We start from the raw sequence: 26,077 nt of genomic DNA on the forward strand, positions 1-26,077 counted from the left end.
ATGCCCACATCCTTTAGACCACATGCCCACATGCCCACGTCCTTTAGACCACATGCCCACATGCCCACGTCCTTTAGACCACATGCCCACATGCCCACATCCTTTAGACCACATGCCCACATGCCCACATGCCCACGTCCTTTAGACCACATGCCCACATGCCCACATCCTTTAGACCACATGCCCACATGCCCACGTCCTTTAGACCACATGCCCACATCCTTTAGACCACATGCCCACGTCCTTTAGACCACATGCCCACATCCTTTAGACCACATGCCCACATGCCCACGTCCTTTAGACCACATGCCCACATGCCCACATCCTTTAGACCACATGCCCACATGCCCACATGCCCACGTCCTTTAGACCACATGCCCACATGCCCACATCCTTTAGACCACATGCCCACGCCCACGTCCTTTAGACCACATGCCCACATGCCCACATCCTTTAGACCACATGCCCACATGCCCACATCCTTTAGACCACATGCCCACATGCCCACATCCTTTAGACCACATGCCCACATGACCACATGCCCACATCCTATAGACCACATGCCCACATGCCCACATGCCCACGTCCTTTAGACCACAAGTGCTAGCCCAGTGGTTTTCAAAGTGGGGGCCGGGCCCCCTGGGGGGCCGCGAGGGGGGGCCAGGGGGGCCTCAGCAAGTTGGAAGGAAAAATAAAAGCAAGAAATAAATACATTTGAAACATTTAAAATATACTATGAGGGTTGTTATACAATGCCATTATAATAATGTGACGCATATCTGAACATATTTCCCATGATAATGACTGGGAATAATAGTAGAGTGATAGCTCTCATATAGCAGAAAGCCCCAAATACAATTTTTACACACTGTATGCTCCATCGCGATGTGGTTGTGGCTAAAATAATTATTAGATTAGTTTAATGTATTTTTACATTTGCCGTAGTATTGTCGATGGGTTTAATAACACATCAAGGGGGTCCTTGGCCAGAACCTAGTTGTATTTGGGGGGCCTTGTCATTGAAAAGTTTGGGAACCCCTGCTGCAGTGTTGTGCCAGTTCACAGCTTTTCTGAACTAGTTCAAGTTCAGTTCATACATGCTCAAAGTGAAGAGTTCACGTTCAAAGTTCACAATTTTAATTCTGAACTAGTTCAAAGTTCAGTTCATTTTATTTTTTTCGTGAGATATTTAAATAAATACTTTTTTTCACACTACGAGCTAGAAATCACTATACGTTCTTTGAAGCTGCTCATTAGACATTTGCTCATGACACTGCAATTGTGGGTTTCTTACCAGGTGATGAAACTTGCAGCAGTACAGACAAGGTAGACCAGTTCTATACTTAGTGCAATGAAATCCAGCCCTCGGCGCTCTCGTCGTTGCCTGCTACGCGGCGTTGCTATGCCTACCCCGCTCTGCTGCAATTCATCATGGGTAACGTTGTGCAGAAGCCAGTATGCTATTCAACTATTCTCAGCCGGACACTACGTTGCCCGCAATGCATTGCGCACACAATGTCAAAACCATTTCTGTCTGGTGATACATGATTTAAGCGGCACCAGCGAGAATACAGGAGGGAGGAACTTTCTCTCATCGCGTTTCAAAAGAGAAAACAGATGTCACTCAGTTTTAAATGGAAAACAAATTCCAACCTTTATTTACAGTGATGTCTGCCGTTCATGACACATAATGTGAACTAATTCACGTTCAAGTTCTTTATTAAAAAATGTGTTGCGTTCAGTTCAACGTTCACGAAAAAATGAGCGTGTTCAATGAACGCATTCTTTTGAACTCGTTCACGCACAACACTGCCCTGCTGTAGACCACACGGGATTCGGGGGTTCCATGTTCCATATGTGTTGTGCATGCATTAGCCTACTTGAAAAGAACTAGCTCCAGTTATGTATGAACAGTGAAGGTAACGAACTCTTAAAAATGTGAAAAACGTGAACTTGAAGAAGTGAAAATTGAACAATATGAACTATGAAAATTGAACTTGAAGCTACATCTATCAAGTGTGAACATGCTTAACAAAATATGGGAACAAACATGGGAACTAATCAGTGGGAGCCCTGTGCTTGTTTCCCTGCAACAAGGTTCCATCTGGGGGTGATGGAAGACAGTGACACCCTCAGTGTGTTTGAAATGTCCAGTCGATTGCGCAATTTGGTCTTAGTTGCAGTCAATGCAGAAAACCCAGCCTCGCATAGATACGTGGTGGGAAATGGTAGCAACGTTTTCAGCGCTTTTACGGCTAACTCGGGATATTCTGCTTTGGTTTTGATCCAAAAACCCGCCAGAGAGGTTTCCTCATACACACTCTTAAGACCATCATTTGCAATTTCGATCAACTGCTCTTCCTCCTGCGCTGTCAAGTTAGGACTATTCGGGATATTGACAAATGGGTTGCGGACCCACTCATTGGTTTGCCGTGGATCTTTGGAGGATGGGAAGTAGCCTAACGCTCAAACTCATTTGAGAGCGCAACAAGGTGATCGCGCACCAGCTGCGAGAGAAAGGGCCCTGCCTCAGTCTCTCCCAAAACCCCCACTACTGTTTGGAACATATCAAATACACCCCGGTCCACTCGTCGTCCCCACAAATCAAGCTTGGCTTTAAATGCAGCGACTTTATCTGCCAGTTTAAAGACAGTCGTCATTCTCCCCTGGAGTGACAGGTTGAGGTCATTAAGCAACCCGAATATGCCACACAGGTAAGCGAGTTTTGACACCCAGTCCTCATCACTAAAATGTGCAGCTAACGGTGACTTTTTTCTGTAAGAAATCTCTGCAGCGGCTCTCGAACACTCTGGCCAGTGACCTGCTAAAGATGCTTGTTTTTTGTTGCTCATTCTAGCAGTTTAGCTAACTTCGTGTGACATACCGTTCGCCAAGAACTGATCAAGTGAAGTGAGCTGACCTGAGGCTGCGCAGCGCTGAAGGCAATACTGTATGTAAAAGTGTTGAAGGCGGGACAGACAGACGTAAGAACATAGACCTTGCAAAATGCAAACATGCGAGCAATCAAACAAATGCATATAGGCCTATGCCATGTAAAAACGTGACATTATTGCGAATTAAATTGAGTTTAGTTTGCATGCATTTTTTTAAAACTCATGTCGTAGGCTATGGCCCAGTTAGGAATGTCCTGCGGCCCGGTGGTTGGGGACCGCTGCTTTAGACCACATGCCCACGTCCTTTAGACCACATGCCCACATCCTTTAGACCACATGCCCACATGCCCACGTCCTTTAGACCACATGCCCACGTCCTTTAGACCACATGCCCACGTCCTTTAGAACACATGCCCACGTGCCCACATGCCCACGTCCTTTAGACCACATGCCCACATGCCCACGTCCTTTAGACCACATGCCCACGTCCTTTAGACCACATGCCCACGTCCTATAGACCACATGCCCACATGCCCACATCCTTTAGACCACATGCCCACATGCCCACATGCCCACGTCCTTTAGACCACATGCCCACATGCCCACGTCCTTTAGACCACATGCCCACGTCCTATAGACCACATGCCCACGTCCTTTAGACCACATGCCCACATGACCACATGCCCACGTCCTTTAGACCACATGCCCACATGCCCACATGCCCACGTCCTTTAGACCACATGCCCACATGCCCACGTCCTTTAGACCACATGCCCACATGCCCACATGCCCACGTCCTTTAGACCACATGCCCACATGCCCACGTCCTTTAGACCACATGCCCACGTCCTTTAGACCACATGCCCACATGCCCACATGCCCACGTCCTTTAGACCACATGCCCACATCCTCTAGACCACATGCCCACGTCCTTTAGACCACACGCCCACACGCCCACATGCCCATGTCCTTTAGACCACATGCCCACATGCATATAGTACACCTGCATATATTGTAAATTATTATGCACAGAGAATCACATGCTCAGTCCCTGCCTCAGTCATGGCAAGCGCCTCATGATTAATCACCCACTATGTGGATACTGTTTTTAGACTTAATTTAGGTTTTGTGTTATTTAGTATAATTTGTATTTTAGTATATTCTTTATCTTCTACTGTCCTTATTGCTTGGCTGTGTTTTTTATATTATATACTTAATACTTGTATTACTTTTTTCTGCTGTTAGTGAATGTGTGTGTGATGTCTGTATGCTACTGAGACCTTGAATTTCCCCTTGGGGATCAATAAAGTATCTATCTATTAGGGCTGCACGATATATCTAAAATCTATTGTTATCGCGATATCAACGCTTGCGATGGACATACCGCAAAGATTACTTAATTTTCGATACATTTTGATACATTTTCTGTCCCGTGCGCATTCCATACAGTCTATGGTGTATTCACATTCTGCACACCTGCACACCTTAAAGCCTGAGTACACCTGCACACACCTGCACACCTGCACACCTTAAAAGCCTGAGTACACCTGCACACCTGCACACCTTAAAAGCCTGAGTACACCTGCACACCTACACACACCTGCACACCTTAAAAGCCTGAGTACACCTGCACACACCTGCACACCTGCACACCTTAAAAGCCTGAGTACACCTGCACACCTGCACACCTTAAAGCCTGAGTACACCTGCACACCTGCACACCTTAAAGCCTGAGTACACCTGCGCACCTGCACACCTTAAAGCCTGAGTACACCTGCGCACCTTAAAAGCCTGAGTACACCTGCACACCTGCACACCTTAAAAGCCTGAGTACACCTGCACACCTGCACACCTTAAAGCCTGAGTACACCTGCGCACCTTAAAAGCCTGAGTACACCTGCACACCTGCACACCTTAAAAGCCTGAGTACACCTGCACACCTGCACACCTTAAAAGCCTGAGTACACCTGCACACCTTAAAAGCCTGAGTACACCTGCACACCTACACACACCTGCGTACCTTAAAAGCCTGAGTACACCTGCACACCTGCACACCTGCACACCTTAAAAGCCTGAGTACACCTGCACACCTGCACACCTTAAAAGCCTGAGTACACCTGCACACCTTAAAAGCCTGAGTACACCTGCACACCTACACACACCTGCACACCTTAAAAGCCTGAGTACACCTGCACACCTGCACACCTTAAAAGCCTGAGTACACCTGCACACCTGCACACCTTAAAAGCCTGAGTACACCTGCACACACCTGCACACACCTGCGTACCTTAAAAGCCTGAGTACACCTGCACACACCTGCGCACCTTAAAAGCCTGAGTACACCTGCACACCACACCTGCACACCTACACACACCTGCACACCTTAAAAGCCTGAGTACACCTGCACACCTTAAAAGCCTGAGTACACCTGCACACCTTAAAAGCCTGTGGATACACAATCAGAACTCCACTAGTGAACATTCTGAATCAGAACTGGAATAGTGGAAACACAATCAGAATTTCAGAACCGAATCAGAAGAGAAAAGGCTTTAGGAGTTGTGATCAAAATGACTCCAAGACAACTGGTGTGAGACTGCAGCTTTATTCTAGATATCGGGAGTATGTTACCAAAATGTGAATTAACAAGTCCACAGGTCTGTGGTTGAGGTCAGTTCTTATACTCTTAACACACACACACCCGGAAAATCACAACACACCACACACACACACACACAGTGATCCATCTAACCAGCTGGTATTCACAGAGATAAGAACTTTTACAAACCACCATATTCTCATAGCACATATGCATAGTTAAACTAAACATTTTATTAAATGAGAAACCTATGTAAAAAGTTATATATTCATATGCATAGTTACACTACACATTTCATTAAATGAGAAACCTATTTAAAAAGTGATATATTTTCATATGCATAGTTAAACTAAACATTTCCACAGAGAGGTATTATTGTGATGTGAGTAAAAGTCACTCCCTCCCTGCAGGCGTTAACGTCCTGGCTACAAACATAACTGTGTTCACACACACACACATACGCACACACACACACATAGCTGTGTACACACACACACACGCACAGGGGTATTATTGTGAAATGTCCCTCCCTCCCTGCAGGCGTTAACCTCCTGGCTACAAACACAACTGTGTTCACACACACACACACATATAGTTCCCTCCCTCCTGGCTAGCATACTCATGATGGTGTGTGTGTGTGGTAGTGTGTGTGTTGTGTAGATCAGTGGTTCTTAAACTTTTTGTCTGGCAACCCTTTAAAAAACATGGGCCAAGTCTCGCGACCCCCTTCTCTCCCCTTCGAAATGTTGTGAGATTGGAAGCAGAGGCAGAAAATGTCTTCTCTCATAGGTAGGCTATGTCAACATCAAAGGCATTATGTCAAGACAAAAAGACTGCAAATCATTTTGTGACCAATATTTTTGGGGACCCCCCTTTTGAGAACCACTGGTGTAGATGATAGGGCTGAAAGATTTTGGAAAATAATCAAAATGCGATTTTTTTACCAATATTGTGATTGTGATATAATATGCAATTATTTGTTTCATTTAATATAATTATGTGTGTGTGTGTTGTGTAGATGAAATTATGTGTGTGTGTGTGTGTGTGTTGTGTAGATGAAATTATGTGTTTGTGTGTTGTCTAGATGAAATTGTGTATGTGTTGTGTAGATGAAATTATGTGTGTGTGTGTGTGTTGTAGATGAGTCCCTTGGTGATGAAATCGCATTTGATTATATCACGATATTATGGCAAATGCAATGAATCATTCAGATGAGTCACTTGGGGGATTATGTGAATGTGTATTTGTGTGTGTATTTATTAGAGCTGTCAAAATAACATGTTAATTTCGATTCATTAATTACAGAAATATTAACATATTAAAAAAATGAATGCTGATTAATCGCATTTCATAGTGACATTTGACCCAGTGCAGTCTGGCTATAGCGACTGTAGGAGGCAGAAGAGAAAGCACTGCTTTGAATGAAACATTTAGCCTAGGCTAGCTTTTTTTAAAAAAGCATTTAGCCTATAGGCTAGCTTTTAAAAAGAACACCCACTGCTTTGAATGAAACATTTAGCCTATAGTGTAGCTTTTAAAAAGAACACATTTAGCCTAGGCTAGCTTTTAAAAAGAATGCATATAGCCTATAGACTAGCTTTTAAAAAGAACACATTTAGCCTAGGCTAGCTTTTAAAAAGAATGCATATAGCCTAGGCTAGCTTTTAAAAAGAACACATTTGGCCTATAGGCTAGCTGTAAAAAAAATAACGCCTAGCCCCAGACCAATCCTGTTGACAGGAGCATCAACCTACTATTTCTGCAGTAAGGAATTTCCGTTGCCTACCATATTCGTCAAGTCTGAAGCATCACCTCAATGCAAAACAATCCGGAGGTACAAGTTAACACACCTCTTGGTGATAATAATACTAGTCGCCAGCCTGGTAAAAGTTAACTTCTCTAATGTAGCCTATTGTTTGCTTAGCCTACCCTATGACCAACTAACTAACTAACTAACCGACAAACTCTATCTATCTATCTATCTATCTAACATGTTTGAATAGCCAAAACAGGATAAATCATGGGGGGTATACCACACATTACCTTGGTGTTAGGGTAGCCTACTCTGCACATTACCTTGGTGTTAGGGTAGCATACTCTGCACATGTCATTGACAGTGAGTGGTAGCTTCAGTCATTTGTATTCATCATGCTAAAGATCTGACACCAGACACTACGCTGATGCCTGAGCCAAAGGGAAAATGATAATAAAACAGAGAGACGCTGAACTTTATGACGTTGAAGTCTATAATGTTGGTTTGGCTCTATATTGTTATAATAAGAGAGAGAGATGTTGAACTTTAAAGTCTATAATGTTGGTTTGGCTCTATAATGATTCACTCATCTGCCAAACTTGTTTTTAAGATATGTTCATAGCAAAAATGTATGCATGTGATTAATTTAGATTAATTAATCACAGAGTATGTAATTAATTAGATACATTTTTTAATCGATTGGCAGCCCTAGTATTTATGTGTGTGTGTGTGTGTGTGTGTGTGTTTGTGTTGTGCAGATGAGTCCTTTGGTGATTATGTGAATGTGTGTATATATATATTTTTGTGTGTATTTATGAGTATGTGTGTGTGTATGTGTGTTGTTACAGATGATCGCCGTGGTGATGGATGTGTTCACAGATGTTGACATCTTCAGAGACCTGCTGGAGGCGGGGTTTAGGCGGCGTGTTGCTGTCTACATCATCATCGAGACGACAGCTGTCAATCAATTCCTTGACATGTGTGAGAGGGCCAGTATGCACACAGGACATCTGCAGGTGTGTGCGTTTGTGTGTGTGATTAACTCATGGGAAATTGTGTGTGTGTGTGTGTGTGTGTGTGTGTGTGTGTGTGTGTGTGTGTGTGTTTGATTTGTTCATGGGAACCTTCCTTGTTCCTTCTACTCTACACACCCCACATTGTTATTTTGAGCCACATTCTATACATTCTTTTCTGTGTGTGTGTGTGTTTGTGTTTGTTTAGCACATTGTCAGGTAATGGTATAAGTGTGTTATAACCAGTGTTTCCTGCAGCATTTTACAGCTCAGGCGACACACACGCCTCCCGCCTTAACTATGTTGTCCAAAAAAAATTAAATAAATAATAATAGTAGGTTGTCTAACTCATGTTTGATAGCAGTTCAACGTCGGCTACGGTTGTCTAACTCATGTTTGATAGCAGTTCAACGTCGGCTACGGTTGTCTAACTCATGTTTGATAGCAGTTTAACGTCGGCTACGTTTGTCTAACTCATGTTTGATAGCAGTTTAACGTCGACTATGGATTTCTAACTCATGTTTAATAGCAGTTGAACTTCGGCTACGGTTGTCTAACTCATGTTTGATAGCAGTTTAACGTCGGCTACGGTTTAACTCATGTTTGATAGCAGTTCAACGTCGGCTACGGTTGTCTAACTCATGTTTGATAGCAGTTTAATGCAGGCTACGGTTGTCTAACTCATGTTTGATAGCAGTTCAACGTCGGCTACGGTTGTCTAACTCATGTTTGATAGCAGTTTAACGTCGGCTACGTTTGTCTAACTCATGTTTGATAGCAGTTTAACGTCGACTATGGATTTCTAACTCATGTTTAATAGCAGTTGAACTTCGGCTACGGTTGTCTAACTCATGTTTGATAGCAGTTTAACGTCGGCTACGGTTTAACTCATGTTTGATAGCAGTTCAACGTCGGCTACGGTTGTCTAACTCATGTTTGATAGCAGTTTAATGCAGGCTACGGTTGTCTAACTCATGTTTGATAGCAGTTCAACGTCGGCTACGGTTGTCTAACTCATGTTTGATAGCAGTTTAACGTCGGCTACGTTTGTCTAACTCATGTTTGATAGCAGTTTAACGTCGACTATGGATTTCTAACTCATGTTTAATAGCAGTTGAACTTCGGCTACGGTTGTCTAACTCATGTTTGATAGCAGTTTAACGTCGGCTACGGTTTAACTCATGTTTGATAGCAGTTCAACGTCGGCTACGGTTGTCTAACTCATGTTTGATAGCAGTTTAATGCAGGCTACGGTTGTCTAACTCATGTTCGATAGCAGTTGAACGTCGGCTACGGTTGTCTAACTCATGTTTCAGGGCTGCCAACTTTTCAAAAAACCTTGGAGTGAGATTTGGTGGGGCCAACCAAAATTTTGATGCGGAAATTTTTGTTTGGCTCATTCAGCATTATACCGTACAGTAAAAAAACCATACATCAGTGGTTCTCAGGTGTAGGGACCAGGCATGGACGGATTATGAACTTTTGGGCCCCTGGGCCCACATGTATTAAGGGCTCCCCACTAATTGTCGCATATGTGGAAGGGGGGTTTGGGGGTCTTCCCCCAGAATTTTTTTCATTTGTTTGATGTGATTTCCTGTATTCTGGTGCATTTTGGTAGCTTAGAAATCTAGACACACCCTAGCGGCAGCAAATTACATATGCTTCCAGGGCTAGTCTAGCAACTCTCCGTTGGCTTGTGAGCTCGAAAAATTAAACTTCTATCAGGCCAATCAAATGGTCTATAGAGTCGTTAGGGGGGCATAACATAATGATTAATGGCACAGTTGCAACAGTTTGGCTTGAATTCCCTGCTACTTGAAAACAAAGAAGATGGATATTGCTGTTGGCCAACAGTGTGACACGAGTTAAGCTTGTTTTGAGATGGCAAAAGTTTAAACTAGCCAACTAGCTCCGCTGGTGGGAAAACGCATGGGACTCAGTGCTGTCCTATTGCGTGCAGAGGGAATTTGAAAGACAACCGATTATCCCGCCCCTCGGACTGAGCACTGCGAACGGTGAGTGCCCAGACCCTACATTTTAATGTGGGTCTGGCTCGTCAGGCTAGCATTTTGGGGATGGCCAATACTAAATTCAATCAGATTCATAGCCTACATCCTGATGTGTTGATATTGAGGCAATGATTCCATGCAAAGGCTTGATATTTTGCACTTCAGAATTATAACCATGCACACACAGGTGGAATAGTTATAGTGATATTGCAATAAGTTCACAACCACAAAAACATATGCTACATTTCACAGTTCAGAAATGTTCAGAAATGTGTGTACATTTCAGCACTCCATGAAATTATGCAGAAGTGGTCACCTGTGTTATTCAGCTAGTTTATTTAAGATAATATATTGGTCATTGTAATGGCCATAGCCTATAGCCTACATGCTATTCCTTTTTCAGGATGTACCCATATCTGCATGATGTGAATGTTTGCATATGGCTTATGTCAGGCTTTATATCAATATTTGTGTCTCGTTATTTGATTTTCTTCATATTTTTGCATTAATGTCACTAGGAAGCATGCCAATATAAATATATTAATTTATCTGTAATATGATTGGCTGGAACCTGACAATATAAGAACCATGATAGTGGGATAATCTATGGCTGAGCAATTTACAAAAATGTATGTAGGCCTACTGACAAATAGTTTACATTAGAATACATTATAATTTCGCCCCAATGAGGCTATGTAGAAATGTGTTGCAATTTTAAAACCGGATTACTCAGGAACCACTTATTGCACAGAGGCATGCTTTATATCCTCGTATTCGGTACGGTTTGCTGTTTATTGTGATATTGGGTTTGCCACGTGTTGTGTGAGTAATGGGTGTACACTGTGTGCAAAATGCAAATATGATTAGCCTAAATTGCACGTCGGTTCAATGTTAATTTTCTCGCGAACCATATAAAACATATGTATAGGTTTAGTTTAGTTGAACCTCATCTGTCAGGTATTTGACCTACCAGGTTGACACTTCAGCGTGAAAAATACTCAATAACACTCAAAGCATACCTGAAGCCGGGGAAATGCGGGGGAATGAATGCGACTGGGACGGCTTCTGAAGTAGCATCGCAAATGAGAGAAAATTTAGAAAATTCCACAGACAGGGGGTGCTCTTGAACCCTCTCACCGTCTCTGAAAGCATAACCGTGGCTCAACAGGTAGATCTATAGATAGGCTAAACTCATTTTTCAGGCATCTGACCGACCGGGTTGACACTTCAGTGTGAGAAATCGGGGGTGTGGCGTGTGAGTGTGTGAAACTAATCAAATGCGTGTGTCTCACGGCCAATGCGTGAGAGTTGGCACCTATGAATGTTTGATAGCAGTTTAACGTCGGCTACGTTTGTCTAACTCATGTTTGATAGCAGTTTAACGTTGGCTACGTTTGTCTAACTCATGTTTGATAGCACTTTAATGCAGGCTACGGATGTCTAACTCATGTTTGATAGCAATTGACTGTCAGCAAACCCATTGCCAAAACTCACCATAGCAATTCATAACTTCTCAGATACGGCAATTAATCATGCCGCAGCGGGCCAGAATAACAAACATAGCCTACCTTATCTTCTACATACGTGTAAATCCTCTAGGTTTGGAAATGAAGATGACTTAATCCAACATGTTATAATCCATTGAGACGAGACTTACTTAGCTACATAATTAAGTCAGAAGTGATGTTACTGCCTCTAGTGGTGATTTGATGTTACTACAGACAATTGCTGTGTCAACCTGTGTGAGGTGAGCACGAAATAGTATGCGAAATGGGGGGCAGCCGTGGCCTACTGGTTACTATGGGGCAGCCGTGGCCTACTGGTTACTATGGGGCAGCCGTGTCCTACTGGTTACTATGGGGCGTGGCCTACTGGTTACTATGGGGCAGCCGTGGCCTACTGGTTACTATGGGGCAGCCGTGGCCTACTAGTTAGCGCTTCGGACTTCGGACCCCGACCAGTAGGCACGGCTGAAGTGCCCTTGAGCAAGGCACCTAACCCCTCACTGCTCCCCGAGCGCCGCTGTTGTTGCAGGCAGCTCACTGCGCCGGGATTAGTGTGTGCTTCACCTCACTGTGTGTTCACTATGTGCTGAGTGTGTTTCACTAATTCACGGATTGGGATAAATCCCAAGACCAAATTTCCCTCACGGGATCAAAAGAGTATATATACTTATACGTATACTTATACTTAAATATTAAAAATAATCGCATATCACGTGTGGTGTGTAGGCTACAGTCTGTGTGAAATGTTCAGGGAGGCACTGCACATCAAAAGCTCCACTCTATCTTTGCTGCATGTATGAAATCGAATTGACACACGACACAATTGAACACGTCATCGTTTAAGAAATCTTCACTTTGGAGTGCGTTTGTAAAAGTGCATTTGAGGGAGCTAAATCTCTGTTTACATGTATATGAACGGACGAACGAACGAAACGGGCCCTTAGTGCATAACTGTGTGTGTCCTAGAACCTACAGCCTTAGTGCATAACTGTGTGTGTCCTAGAACCTACAGCCTTAGTGCATAACTGTGTGTGTGTGTTCTAGAACCTGCAGTCTTAGTGCATAACTGTGTGTGTTCTAGAACCTACAGCCTTAGTGCATAACTGTGTGTGTGTGTGTTCTAGAACCTGCAGTCTTAATGCATAACCAAAGATCCTTGATTACTAGCAAGATAGAGCAACGTAATTCGTTACTATGGGAGCAAAACGGGACAGTTCCGGTCTGCATAAGTGGGAGTGTCACCCTACGTCACTAAATAAACTTTCTCTCTTAATAAGCAATAACAACAGATAAACATAATTGTGTTCACAGTATTATTGTGCATAATCATGTATGATACCAATGAATCATTCTTAAGGACATGATATGAATAATTTAATTAGTCATGTGAACCGAGCTAGCTAGCTAGCTAACGCTAGCTTAAAATGCTATACAAGTGGATGGTAGTAGCTATGGCAATACAGCTATGCGCTAACAAGTGACTAGTAGTTGAAGGACTTCGCTTAAACTTAATATACTGTTGCAAATTCGCTTGAGTATAAACTATCCACTTGAACTAATGTCAGTAGTGTTATTCAGCTAGTTGTCATTTCAAAGAAATTACACTTCTCCGTTTAAAATGTTACCTTAGCTAAGAGGCTAGCTAGCATGATAACAACCAGACAGTAACTGGCAGCAGCATGGTCTAATATTAAGTTATTTTATTACAAATCCGAACACTAAAAAATTACACTATTAGGCTTGAAATGATCCCAAACACTTACAGATTATGACACAATTTTCCAAAAAACCCTCAACAAATCCAGAAAGACAAAATGACCAATTTATTGGTACAATTCCACAAGTCTCCATTGACATTAGTGCAGCAAGGGCTTACTCTGGTCTGCATAAAGGGGGATTTCCCCCCCTCCCCCTTGCAATAATCGAACGCGGAAATTGTCGAACGTTTGCGCCTCTCGCTCCGCTTGAACCCTCTCTGGCATAACTGTGTGTGTGTTCTAGAACCTACAGCCTTAGTGCATAACTGTGTGTGTGTGTTCTAGAATCTACAGCCTTAGTGCATAACTGTGTGTGTTATAGAACCTGCAGCCTTAGTGCATAACCAGAGAGGGTTCAAGCGGAGCGAGAGGCGCAAACGTTCGACAATTTCCGCGTTCGATTATTGCAAGGGGAAGGGGGGGGAAATCTCCCTTTATGCAGACCAGAGTAAACCCTTGCTGCACTAATGTCAATGGAGACTTGTGGAATTTTACCAATAAATTGGTCATTATGTCTTTCTGGATTTGTTGAGGGTTTTTTGGAAAATTTTGTCATAATCTGTAAGTGTTTGGGATCATTTCAAGCCTAAAAGTGTAATTTTTTAGCCTTCGGATTTGTAATAAAATAACTTAATATCAGACCATGCTGCTGTCAGTTACTGTCCGGTTGTTAGCATGCTAGCTAGCCTCTTAGCTAAGGTAACATTTTAAACGGAGAAGTGTAATTTCTTTGAAATGACAACTAGCTGAATAACATTACTGGCATTAGTTAAAGTGGATAGTTTATACTCAAGTGAATTTGCAACAGTATATTAAGTTTAAGCGAAGTCCTTCAACTACTAGTCACTTGTTAGCGCATAGCTGTATTGCCATAGCTACTCCCATCCACTTGTATAGCATTTTAAGCTAGCGTTAGCTAGCTAGCTAGCTCGGTTCACATGACTAATTAAATTATTCATATCATGTCCTAAAGAATGATTCATTGGTATTATACATGATTATAGACAATAATACTCTGAACACATTTATGTTTATCTGTTCTTATTGCTTATTAAGAGAGAAAGTTTATTTAGTGACGTAAGGTGACACTCCCACTTATGCAGATCGGAACTGTCCCGTTTTGCTCCCATAGTAACAAATTACGTTGCTCTATCTTGCTAGTAATCAAGGATCTTTGGCATAACTGTGTGTGTGTTCTAGTACCTTCAGTCTTAAAGCATAACTGTGTGTGTGTTCTAAAGCCTGCAGTCTTAGTGCATAACTGTTTGTGTGTTCTAGAACCTGCAGTCTTAGTGCATAACTGTGTGTGTGTTCTAGAACCTTCAGTCTTAGTGCATAACTGTGTGTGTGGTCTAGAACCTGCAGTCTTAGTGCATAACTGTGTGTGTGTTCTAGAGCCTGCAGCCTTAAAGCATAACTGTGTGTATGTGTGTTCTAGAACCTGCAGCCTTAGTGCATAACTGTGTGTGTGTGTGTTCTAGAACCTGCAGTCTTAGTGCATAACTGTGTGTGTGTGTTCTAGAGCCTGCAGTCTTAAAACATAACTGTGTGTGTGTGTGTTCTAGAACCTGCAGTCTTAGTGCATAACTGTATGTGTGTGTTCTAGAGCCTGCAGTCTTAAAGCATAACTGTGTGTGTGTTCTAGAACCTGCAGTCTTAGTGCATAACTGTGTGTGTGTGTGTTCAAGAGCCTGCAGTCTTAAAGCATAACTGTGTGTGTGTGTGTTCTAGAACCTGCAGCCTTAGTGCATAACTGTGTGTGTGTGTGTGTTCTAGAGTCTGCAGTCTTAAAGCATAACTGTTTGTGTGTGTGTGTGTGTTCTAGAACCTGCAGTCTTAAAACATAACTGTGTGTGTGTGTGTGTGTTCTAGAACCTTCAGTCTTAGTGCATAACTGTGTGTGTTCTAGAACCTTCAGTCTTAGTGCATAACTGTGTGTGTGTTCTAGAGCCTGCAGTCTTAAAGCATAACTGTGTGTGTGTGTGTTCTAGAACCTGCAGTCTTAGTGCATAACTGTGTGTGTGTGTGTGTTCTAGAACCTGCAGTCTTAGTGCATATCTGTGTGTGTGTGTGTTCTAGAACATTCAGTCTTAATGCATAACTGTGTGTGTGTGTTAGAGCCTGCAGCCTTAAAGCATAACTGTGTGTGTGTTCTAGAGCCTGCAGCCTTAAAGCATAACTGTGTGTTTGTTCTAGAACCTTCGGTCTTAGTACATAACTGTGTGTGTGTGTGTTCTAGAGCCTGCCGTCTTAGTGCATAACTGTGTGTGTTTTCTAGAACCTTCAGTCTTAGTGCATAACTGTGTGTGTGTGTTCTAGAACCTTCAGTCTTAGTGCATAACTGTGTGTATGTTCTAGAACCTGCAGTCTTAGTGCATAACTGTGTGAGTGTTCTAGAACCTGCAGTCTTAGTGCATAACTGTGTGTGTGTGTGTGTTCTAGAACCTGCAGTCTTAGTGCATAATTGTGTGTGTGTGTGTTCTAGAACCTTCAGTCTTAGTGCATAACTGTGTGTGTGTTCTAGAACCTGCAGTCTTAGTGCAAAACTGTGTGTGTGTGTTCTAGAACCTGCAGTCTTAAGTGCATAACTGTGTGTGTGTTCTAGAGCCTGCAGCCTTAAAGCATAACTGTGTGTGTGTTCTAGAGCCTGCAGCCTTAAAGCATAACTGTGTGTTTGTTCTAGAACCTTCAGTCTTAGTGCATAACTGTGTGTGTTCTAGAGCCTGCAGTCTTAGTGCATAACTGTGTGTGTTTTCTAGAACCTTCAGTCTTAGTGCATAACTGTGTGTGTGTGTTCTAGAACCTTCAGTCTTAGTGCATAACTGTGTGTGTGTGTTCTAAAGCCTGCAGTCTTAGTGCATAACTGTGTGTGTGTTCTAGAACCTGCAGTCTTAGTGCATAACTGTGTGAGTTCTAGAACCTGCAGTCTTAGTGCATAACTGCGTGTGTGTGTGTGTTCTAGAACCTGCAGTCTTAGTGCATAATTGTGTGTGTGTGTGTGTTCTAGAACCTTCAGTCTTAGTGCATAACTGTGTGTGTGTTCTAGAACCTGCAGTCTTAGTGCATAACTGTGTGTGTGTTCTTTGCCTTTAGTACCTGCGGGTTCGCTGCACAGGGGGTGCCGAGTTCTACACCCGTTCGGCCCAGAAACTCCGCGGAACCCTGGCACAGAGGTTCATGTTTGTGGACGGAGACAGGGCCATCTCAGGATCGTACAGGTGAGAGTGTGTGTGTGTGTGTGTGTCAGGGTTTCCGTTGTCCGGTAATTACCGGACATTGGCCGGAAAAAAAATGAAATGTCCGACAAAATTAAATCTCTCCAGTCAAATTGTCCGATTGAAATTGGCTAATAATCCCACCCCCCTAACCTGAATTTGAGAATAAGCCTTAAAATGTAAGCCTATTAAAGCAATACGTCCTCTGGCTATGTTTTTAAATGTACAGGCTCTACCGTTTGAAAGCTATTAAACAACACGCATAGCCTATGCTGCATTTCAAATAGGAAACATTTCAAATAGGAAGCGCACGCTTAAAACGTCCATGTTAAACAACGAACAAATGAGTGAGGCGGTTCAAACATGGCCAGGCCCAGGCAGACTAGCCTTAAAAGTTTTTCCAGAGGCCAGACGCAATGGATGATGATAAATTGGTAACGTCTGAAGCCTCAGATGTCCGGTCAACTCCACCACCACCAGATAAAGTGTCGGGCGTATCTGTCGGAATGCCGTTGGAAGTGGAGTTGCCGGGTTGCGGCCGCTCCAGTTGCATGTCAGTGTACATTCTCCGTGTACACTGGACATGCATCAGTGTTTTGTACCCAAAGCATACAGTAGGCCGCTCCAAGACACTGTCATTCTCCGTGTACACTGGACATGCATCTGTGTTAAAAGCATACAGTAGGCCGCTCCAAGACACTGTCATTCTCCGTGTACACGGGACATGCATCAGTGTTTTGTACCCAAAGCATACAGTAGGCCTATGCTTTCTCTGTCTATGATCTGCAGGGTTAGGGCCTCCTCGACGAGGAGATTGCTGGTCCGCGGATAATTTCAGGCACAATTAAACGGTATCAATTGAACCGCGGACCGAAAGAAAAAGAAACTAAACATTTCCCAGAATAGGAAATATTTCTTAATTTATTGTTATCAAATAAAGAAGCATAGCCTTAGGGGTAGTGGTGTGAGCGCTCATTCTTGTGTGTGCGCATCTGTGCAAGTTAAACAGTGGAACCACTGGAGACGTGGGTAGCAGCGATAATAGGATATTTGACCGGCATATCATCAAAATGTCCGGAAAACGAAACCTATGGCCCTGTCTCCTAGCGGAAACTCTGGTGTGTGTGTGGACGGAGACAGGGCCATCTCAGGATCGTACAGGTGAGAGTGTGTGTGTGTGTGTGTGTGTGTGTGTGTGTGTGTGTGTGTGTGTGTGGACGGAGACAGGGCTATCTCAGGATCGTACAGGTGAGTGTGTGTGTGTGTGTGTGTGTGTGTGTGTGTGTGTGTGGACGGAGACAGGGCTATCTCAGGATCGTACAGGTGAGAGTGTGTGTGTGTGTGTGTGTGTGTGTGTGGACGGAGACAGGGCTATCTCAGGATCGTACAGGTGAGAGTGTGTGTGTGTGTGTGTGTGTGTGTGTGTGTGTGTGTGTGTGGACGGAGACAGGGCCATCTCAGGATCGTACAGGTGAGAGTATGTGTGTGGACGGAGACAGGGCCATCTCAGGATCGTACAGGTGAGAGTGTGTGTGTGTGTGTGTGTGTACTGTGTGTGTGTGTGTTTGTGTGTGTGTGTGTGTGTGTGTGTCTGCATGTGTGTGTGTGTGTCAGAGTCCCTTGTTTGTCTGAGAAGATTTAGTCTTAACCCAAGGTGTAATCCCTCTAAAATATTTTTCTTACAAAACCTCTAGCCTTTAAATAAGATATTGATAAAGATATTGTATAATAAATATCTTACAGGTATTATATCATAAGTTAAGACTTTAAATAAGATATTGATAAAGGTATTGTATATAATGAAGTTTGTAGATAATTGGTGATCAGGTATGGGTAAGATGAGAAGTGGTGAACTGCAGTGCCTCTAGTGGTGATGTGATGTTACTGCAGTGCCTCTAGTGGTGATGTGATGTTACTGCCTCTAGTGGTGATGTGATGTTACTGCAGTGCCTCTAGTGGTGATGTGATGTTACTGCAGTGCCTCTAGTTGTGATGTGATGTTACTGCAGTGCATCTAGTGGTGATGTGATGTTACTGCCTCTAGTGGTGATGTGATGTTACTGCCTCTAGTGGTGATGTGATGTTACTGCAGTGCCTCTAGTGGTGATGTGATGTTACTGCAGTGCCTCTAGTGGTGATGTGATGTTACTGCCTCTAGTGGTGATCACTGCAGTGCCTCTAGTGGTGATGTGATGTTACTGCAGTGCCTCTAGTGGTGATGGGATGTTACTGCCTCTAGTGTTGATGTGATGTTACTGCAGTGCCTCTAGTGGTGATGTGATGTTACTGCCTCTAGTGGTGATGTGATGTTACTGCAGTGCCTCTAGTGGTGATGTGATGTTACTGTAGTGCCTCTAGTGGTGATGGGATGTTACTGCCTCTAGTGGTTATGTGATGTTACTGCAGTGCCTCCAGTGGTGATGTGATGTTACTGCCTGTAGTGGTGATGTGATGTTACTGCAGTGCCTCTAGTGGTGATGTGATGTTACTGCAGTGCCTCTAGTGGTGATGTGATGTTACTGCCTCTAGTGGTGATGTGATGTTACTGCAGTGCCTCTAGTGGTGATGTGATGTTACTGCCTCTAGTGGTGATGTGATGTTACTGCAGTGCCTCTAGTGGTGATGTGATGTTACTGCCTGTAGTGGTGATGTGATATTACTGCAGTGCCTCTAGTGGTGATGTGATGTTACTGCAGTGCCTCTAGTGGTAGATGGACACACACACACACACACACACACACAGCATTTTTTTGCTAAGTGTTTTCAGATGTGCTCCAAAAACTGTATATTGGTGATACAGAGTTTGGGGAATATGTGTTTGTGTGTGTTTGTGCATGTGTGAGTGTGTTTGTGCAAAGGGAGTGGAGTGTTGGCAAAAAATGATGTGTCAGCAGTCAGTATTCAATCATTTGTTTGAGTACATACAGATGTTTAACACACTCACTCACACTCACACACACACACACACACACAGTTAACTCTAGGTTAGGGGTGAACACACACACTCACTCACACACTCACACACACACACATGGTTAACTCTAGGTTAGGGGTGAACACACACACTCACTCACACACGAACACACACACGGTTAACTTTAGGTTAGGGGTGAACACACACACTCACACACACACACATGGTTAACTCTAGGTTAGGGGTGAACACACACACTCACTCACACACTCACACACACACGGTTAACTTTAGGTTAGGGGTGAACACACACACTCACTCACACACTCACACACACACACGGTTAACTTTAGGTTAGGGGTGAACACACACACCTACCTAGCATATGTGTGAGTCAGTGGAACTCTTAATTAGGAAAAACACCAGGTGGAGCTACTTTAACACACTCACTCACACTCACACACACACACACACACACACACACAGTTAACTCTAGATTAGGGGTGAACACACACACTCACTCACACACTCACACACACACACATGGTTAACTCTAGGTTAGGGGTGAACACACACACTCACTCACACACTCACACACACACGGTTAACTTTAGGTTAGGGGTGAACACACACACACACACACATGGTTAACTCTAGGTTAGGGGTGAACACACACACTCACTCACACACTCACACACACACGGTTAACTTTAGGTTAGGGGTGAACACACACACTCACTCACACACTCACACACTCACACACACACACGGTTAACTTTAGGTTAGGGGTGAACACACACACCTACCTAGCATATGTGTGAGTCAGTGGAACTCTTAATTAGGAAAAACACCAGGTGGAGCTACTTACACACACACACACACACACACACACACACACACACACACACACACACACACACACACGACTTTAACCGGTCTGACAAATGTCGATTTACATTTTGATTAGTTAGATTATGTTAGTTAGATTATGATTAGTTGATATTTAGATTATGTGTGTATCTAAATTAGATTATGATTAGTTGATATTTACATTTTGCTTTTAATGTTTTGTGTGTGTGTGTGTGTGTGAATGTGTGTATGTAACTGTGTGTGTGTGTGTGTGTAGCTTCACGTGGACGGCGTCTCGTCTGGACAGGAACCTGATCACCGTGATGAGTGGCCAGACAGTGGAGATGTTTGACCGCCAGTTCCGTGAGCTCTACCTGACCTCCCGCAGCGTCAACCTCTCTAAGCTCCCATTGGCTGAGCCGCCCGAGCCTTACTCCGCCCTCTCCGTAGCCACGCCCACTCCCCCACCCTCCGCAGCCGTTGCTAGGAAACTGATCAACCCCAAGTACGCGCTGGTCTCTGCCGACACGGCCAGCCGCACCTCCTCGGAGAAGGCCAGCGTATCCCAGAATGCCATGCGGCCCGTGGCCAAGCGGCAGAGGGCGTCGCCCGCGCCGGCTCACACGCACCCGGGGCTTCTGGGATTGGCCAAGGCGGCGCTCATCGACTACCTGCCCGTGTGGCCCGAGCCGGACCCGCCCAGTGATGTCATCGGCTTCATTAACATTCGTGATGTCAGTCGGCCCGCCCCCGTGCACCTGATGAGGTCACAACTGGCCGAGACCTCGCAGGCCATCCGCTTCAGCCAGCCGCTGCCCAAACCGGACGCACAACCTGACGCACACACACAACCGGACACACACACACACACCGACACACAACCTGACACACACGCGCACACACAACCGGACACACACACACACACCGACACACAACCGGACACACACACACACACCGACACACAACCGGACACACACACACACGCCCACACACAACCTCACACACACACACACACACACGCCAACACACAACCTAACACACTCAGTAACACACACACACACGACGACACACAACCTAACACACTCAGTAACACACACACACACACCGACACACACACCGACACACACGCCAACACCCAACCTAACACACTCAGTAACACACACACTCACGCCGACACACACAGTGACTCACAGTCTCCCACACCTCCAGCTTTGCACACAGAGCGGGACGACACACACACACCCCAAGCAAACACACACACACACACACACACAGAGCGGGCCAACACACACACTCCCCCCACACACTCTGCTGCCCCCCCCACTCCAAAGCCACGCACCCTGAAGCTGCTGATTGGCCAGGACGCCGACGTGCGTTTGGTGCAGCAGGCCAACACACACACACACACGTCCAGCTCAGAGGAGTATGGTGACCCCCTGGAGGAGCTGGACCCAACACACACACACTCACACTCACACACACACACCCCTCCCTCTTCTCATGCCAGTAGCCATGGTGACGACGCAGACAGCACCGTGGTGATGCGGGGCGAGGGTTCCGATGACTCCGCCCCCTCTGAGGAGTTCTATGACTGTGACACTCCAGGCGCCTCAGGTTGTCATGGCAACCCCACCGGAGGCGGTTACCGTGACAACCCACCTCACCAGGGCCTCAACCTCATGGCTCGAATCTCCCAGTCCATGCTAGAGCTGAGGGAGCCTCCTGCACAACAGGTGAGTGAGTGAGTGTGTGTGTGTGTGTGTGTGTGTGTGTGTGTGTGTGTGTGCGTGCGTGCAAATATGTGTGAGTGTGAGCAGGTCAGGTGTGTATGTGTGTGTGTGTGTGTGTGTGTGTGTGTCAGGTGTGTGTGTGTGTTACCTGGGTACAGCGCTCGGCTGATCATGCCAGGCAGTATGATGAAGATGAAGGGCAGCATCTTGAGTGTGTGTGTGTGTGTGTCGGGTGTGTGTGTGTGTGTGTCAGGTGTGTGTGTGTGTGTCAGGTGTGTGTGTGTGTGTGTGTGTCAGGTGTGTGTGTGTTACCTGGGTACAGCGCTCGGCTGATCATGCCAGGCAGTATTATGAAGATAAAGGGCAGCATCTTGAGGTAGCTGGCGAATATGGAGGCTCCTTTAGCATGACTGACACTCTTAGCTGAGAGAGACCTCTGCACTATCACCTGCAGAGAGAGAGAGATGGGGGGGGAGAGAGAGAACAGAGAGAGGGGGGGAGAGAACAGAGAGAGAGAGGGGGGGGAGAGAACAGAGAGAGGGGGGAGAACAGAGAGAGAGGAGAGAACAGAGAGAGAGGGGGGGAGAGAACAGAGAGAGAGAGAGAGGAGGGAACAGAGAGAGGGGGGGGGACAGAGAGAGAGATCATTTTAGAATTTTAAAAGCTCTTTATTACAAAACACACTATTACATTACCATAAAACCATCACTCTTTTTAGAAAAACTGAAAATCAAAGAAAATAACCTGAAAATAATAATTCATTATCGACCAATGAGCATATTGCTCCACCTTGGCACCATTGTTCTTCAAAAGAATTAAAATCACCTTTTGTTGCATAAAAGTCAAATTCCAATTTTACTCTTGATTTCACCAGGCGAATAAAAATATAAATTACATCATGGTCAGAGTCTTTTTCAATCTTATTCTTCCTACTTATATAAATGGCCATATTAGCATTCCCAAAGATATAATTAATCATTTCACACTTGCAATGTTCTTTCTGAACATATTCAAACCACAATATAAAGGTCTGAATAGAGAAAAACTCTCCAAAACACTCTAATAGCTTTGCTAACAACTTAAACAAAGGTGGCAGTCTGAAGCAATTTGAGTAGGCATGAAAAACAGTCTCTCTCTCCAAACAAAAAGGACATTCATGGCTTACATTTTGATTTAAAACAGAAATAAAAGAGTTAACTGCCAAAATACCAGCAGTAACCTCCGTTGTAAGTCCCCAGCTCTTTTAGTTAATGGTGGTTTGTGTAGAGATTTCCACTCAGTACTTACTAAACCAAAAGTAGAACGCCAACGCGTATCAACCTTTCCATTTAGTCTGTCTTTATTTCTCACTGTAACACAGTTCTTGTAAAGACATTTACCATTGACTTCCATTTACCATTGGGCAAAAAAAGACCTTTACAATCACTTAATTTCGGTGTAAGTGACAATTCAGGAAAAGGGTCTTCTCTATCAGGAATCAAAACCCCATCAACATATGTATTTATCATCTTTATCAGGAATCAAAACCCCATCATTGTCTTTATCATTTTGCGCTCAGGTGATGTTAGTGTTGTTCTCTAGCAATGCAAGATTTTATCCACCATACGCAAGGACCTCACTCCCATGCGCATAGCCAGTGTGGCACTGTCCCTAAGAGAGCCTGACACATCCACCAAATGACGCAAACTTGTAAGTCCAGTACTGCATAAATAACTGTTCAATCCAGGCATTACATTCCTTGAAATGTCCAGTCTTGATCCATAGATTAGAGGCTTCTCTAGGAGCCAATGCAAAGAACCAGTCTCTTCCGCTCGGCTAATATTAAAAAAAAAAAACAGATCTTGTCTTGATAAAAAACACGTAAATCAATACAATGTATTGCATGAAGATCCAGGAAATACAAAGATTTGTCTAAACCCAAACCACTCACATTATGCATGATTTCACAAGCCACTGGCCTCCAAACAAGATCTTCTGGCCCAGTAAGAAACCTCTGAATGAACTGAAGCCTAAAAGCAGCTGCTCTACTGGGCAAATGGATTAAACCCTGGCCACCTTCTTCCTTTGGCAAATATAAAATACTCTGAGGGATCCAATGTAACTTATCCCAGAAGAAATCTATTAGGGTTGACTGGATCTTCATTAAAAGACCTGATGGTGGATCTAAAACAGCCAACCAATGCCACAAAAAAGATGCTACTAGATTATTGAATGTGTTTGTGTTGTATGTATGCTGCTGCTGAGACCTTGAATTTCCCCTGGGGATCAATAAAGTATCTATCTATCTATCTATCTATCTATCTATTGATAACCAGACAGCGTCCCCTATATGACATCTGAGGTAGTAGCCATGTCCATTTTTTTAAACGTCCCTTCCATTTTTCAATGATTCCATCCCAATTCTTTTGTACAGTATTATCATCTCCCAAAAAGACGCCCAGATTTTTGAAACCCCCTTTTTTCCAATTTAAACCTTCTGGAAGTTTGGCTGGTCCATCTACCCAATTACTTATCTGAAAAGCGTCATTTTTCTTCCAGTTGACTTTTGCAGATGATATCACTCCAAAATCCTTCACAACATCATTTAAAGTATCAACATCATTTTGATCATTGACTACTACAACCAAATTATCGGCATACGCTGATAAACAAAAAACCTTTTCACAATTGGACAGAGAAAAGCCAGTCATTTTACACCTTAATTTGTGAAGCAAAGGTTCTATTGCCATGGAATAGAGCATTCCAGACAATGAACAACCTTGTCTTACACCTCTTAGTGCTTTAAAAGGGGGACACAAACCACCATTAACTTTCACTATACTCTCAATGTCATTGTAGAGCACCTTAATTAAAGGGAAACTTGGCAGGATTTCCCCCTCTGCTGGAGAAATTGTGCATTATGCTATTTCAAACTGTGGAAAAAGGTAACGAGAAAGCACATGGATTTGTTTACAAGCTAGCAAAACGGTTAGCATAAGTTCGGCAGACAATGTGGATGTTACAAGGTAAGAAACACGATTTAAAACGAGTTTCTTGTTTCTCAGTTCTCTTTCCGGGATGGTAGTCTCAATGTTGCAAGGTTGGTTTTCCGCCTGGGGATGCTAGGGGCAGCGGGAAAAGTCACCATTTGCCAAGTTTCCCTTTAAATTAATAAAACCCGAATTGAATCCAAAAGCCTCTAACACCCCCTATAAATACTTATGCTCAACTCTGTCAAAAGCTTTTTCCTGATGCATGAAAACAAATCCAAAATTCTTTTTTAATTTACTAGAAACTTCAATCGCATCTCGAACAAGGAAAATGTTGTCAAAAATTGACCTTTCAGGAATACAGTAAGTTTGATCAACATGTATTATTTGTTCCATCACTTCTCTCAATCTAGTTGCTAGTGCTTTGCAAAACATTTGAACATCAATGCACAGGAGAGACACTGGGCGCCAATGCTTCAGGTCGGTCAATTCACCTGTTTTTGGTAACAGTGTCAACACAGCCCTTCGACAGCTCGGAGGAAGGATTCCTTTCTCTATACTGTCATTCAGCACTTCATGGAGATCTTTCCCCAATACTGACCAAAAGCCTTTATAAAACTCAACTGGCAGTCCATCAATACCAGGAGCACGTCCATTTTCCATACCCAGCAGGGCAGTATAGAGTTCTTTCAATGATAAAGCTCCATCCAGCATCTTTGCTGAAGCCTTTGAAAGCGTTGGCAAGTCATGAAGGAAACCACGTTCAATCTCCTGATTTCCAACCAATTCACTTTTAAAAAGTTCGGAGTAAAAACTCCTTACTCGTTGTCTTATTTCATTTGGCTTAGTCAACAATGTTCCTGTTTCTGAGCG

The 26,077-nt window shown here is 43.9% G+C and overlaps 1 protein-coding gene across 1 annotated transcript in view; it reads right to left on the reverse strand.

Annotated features, from left to right (window-relative positions):
* Nucleotides 1-26,077, reverse strand: part of slc5a10 (solute carrier family 5 member 10) — a 91,310-nt gene that overhangs the window by 49,284 nt on the left and 15,949 nt on the right. Inside the window, exon 10 of the mRNA XM_042104378.1 lies at nucleotides 22,548-22,683. Within this exon, the coding sequence (XP_041960312.1) occupies nucleotides 22,548-22,683 (136 nt within the window). The remainder of the gene's footprint in view (nucleotides 1-22,547; nucleotides 22,684-26,077) is intronic.

This window comes from Alosa sapidissima, chromosome 9 (genome assembly GCF_018492685.1).
Source record: "Alosa sapidissima isolate fAloSap1 chromosome 9, fAloSap1.pri, whole genome shotgun sequence".
Taxonomy (NCBI): domain Eukaryota; kingdom Metazoa; phylum Chordata; class Actinopteri; order Clupeiformes; family Clupeidae; genus Alosa; species Alosa sapidissima.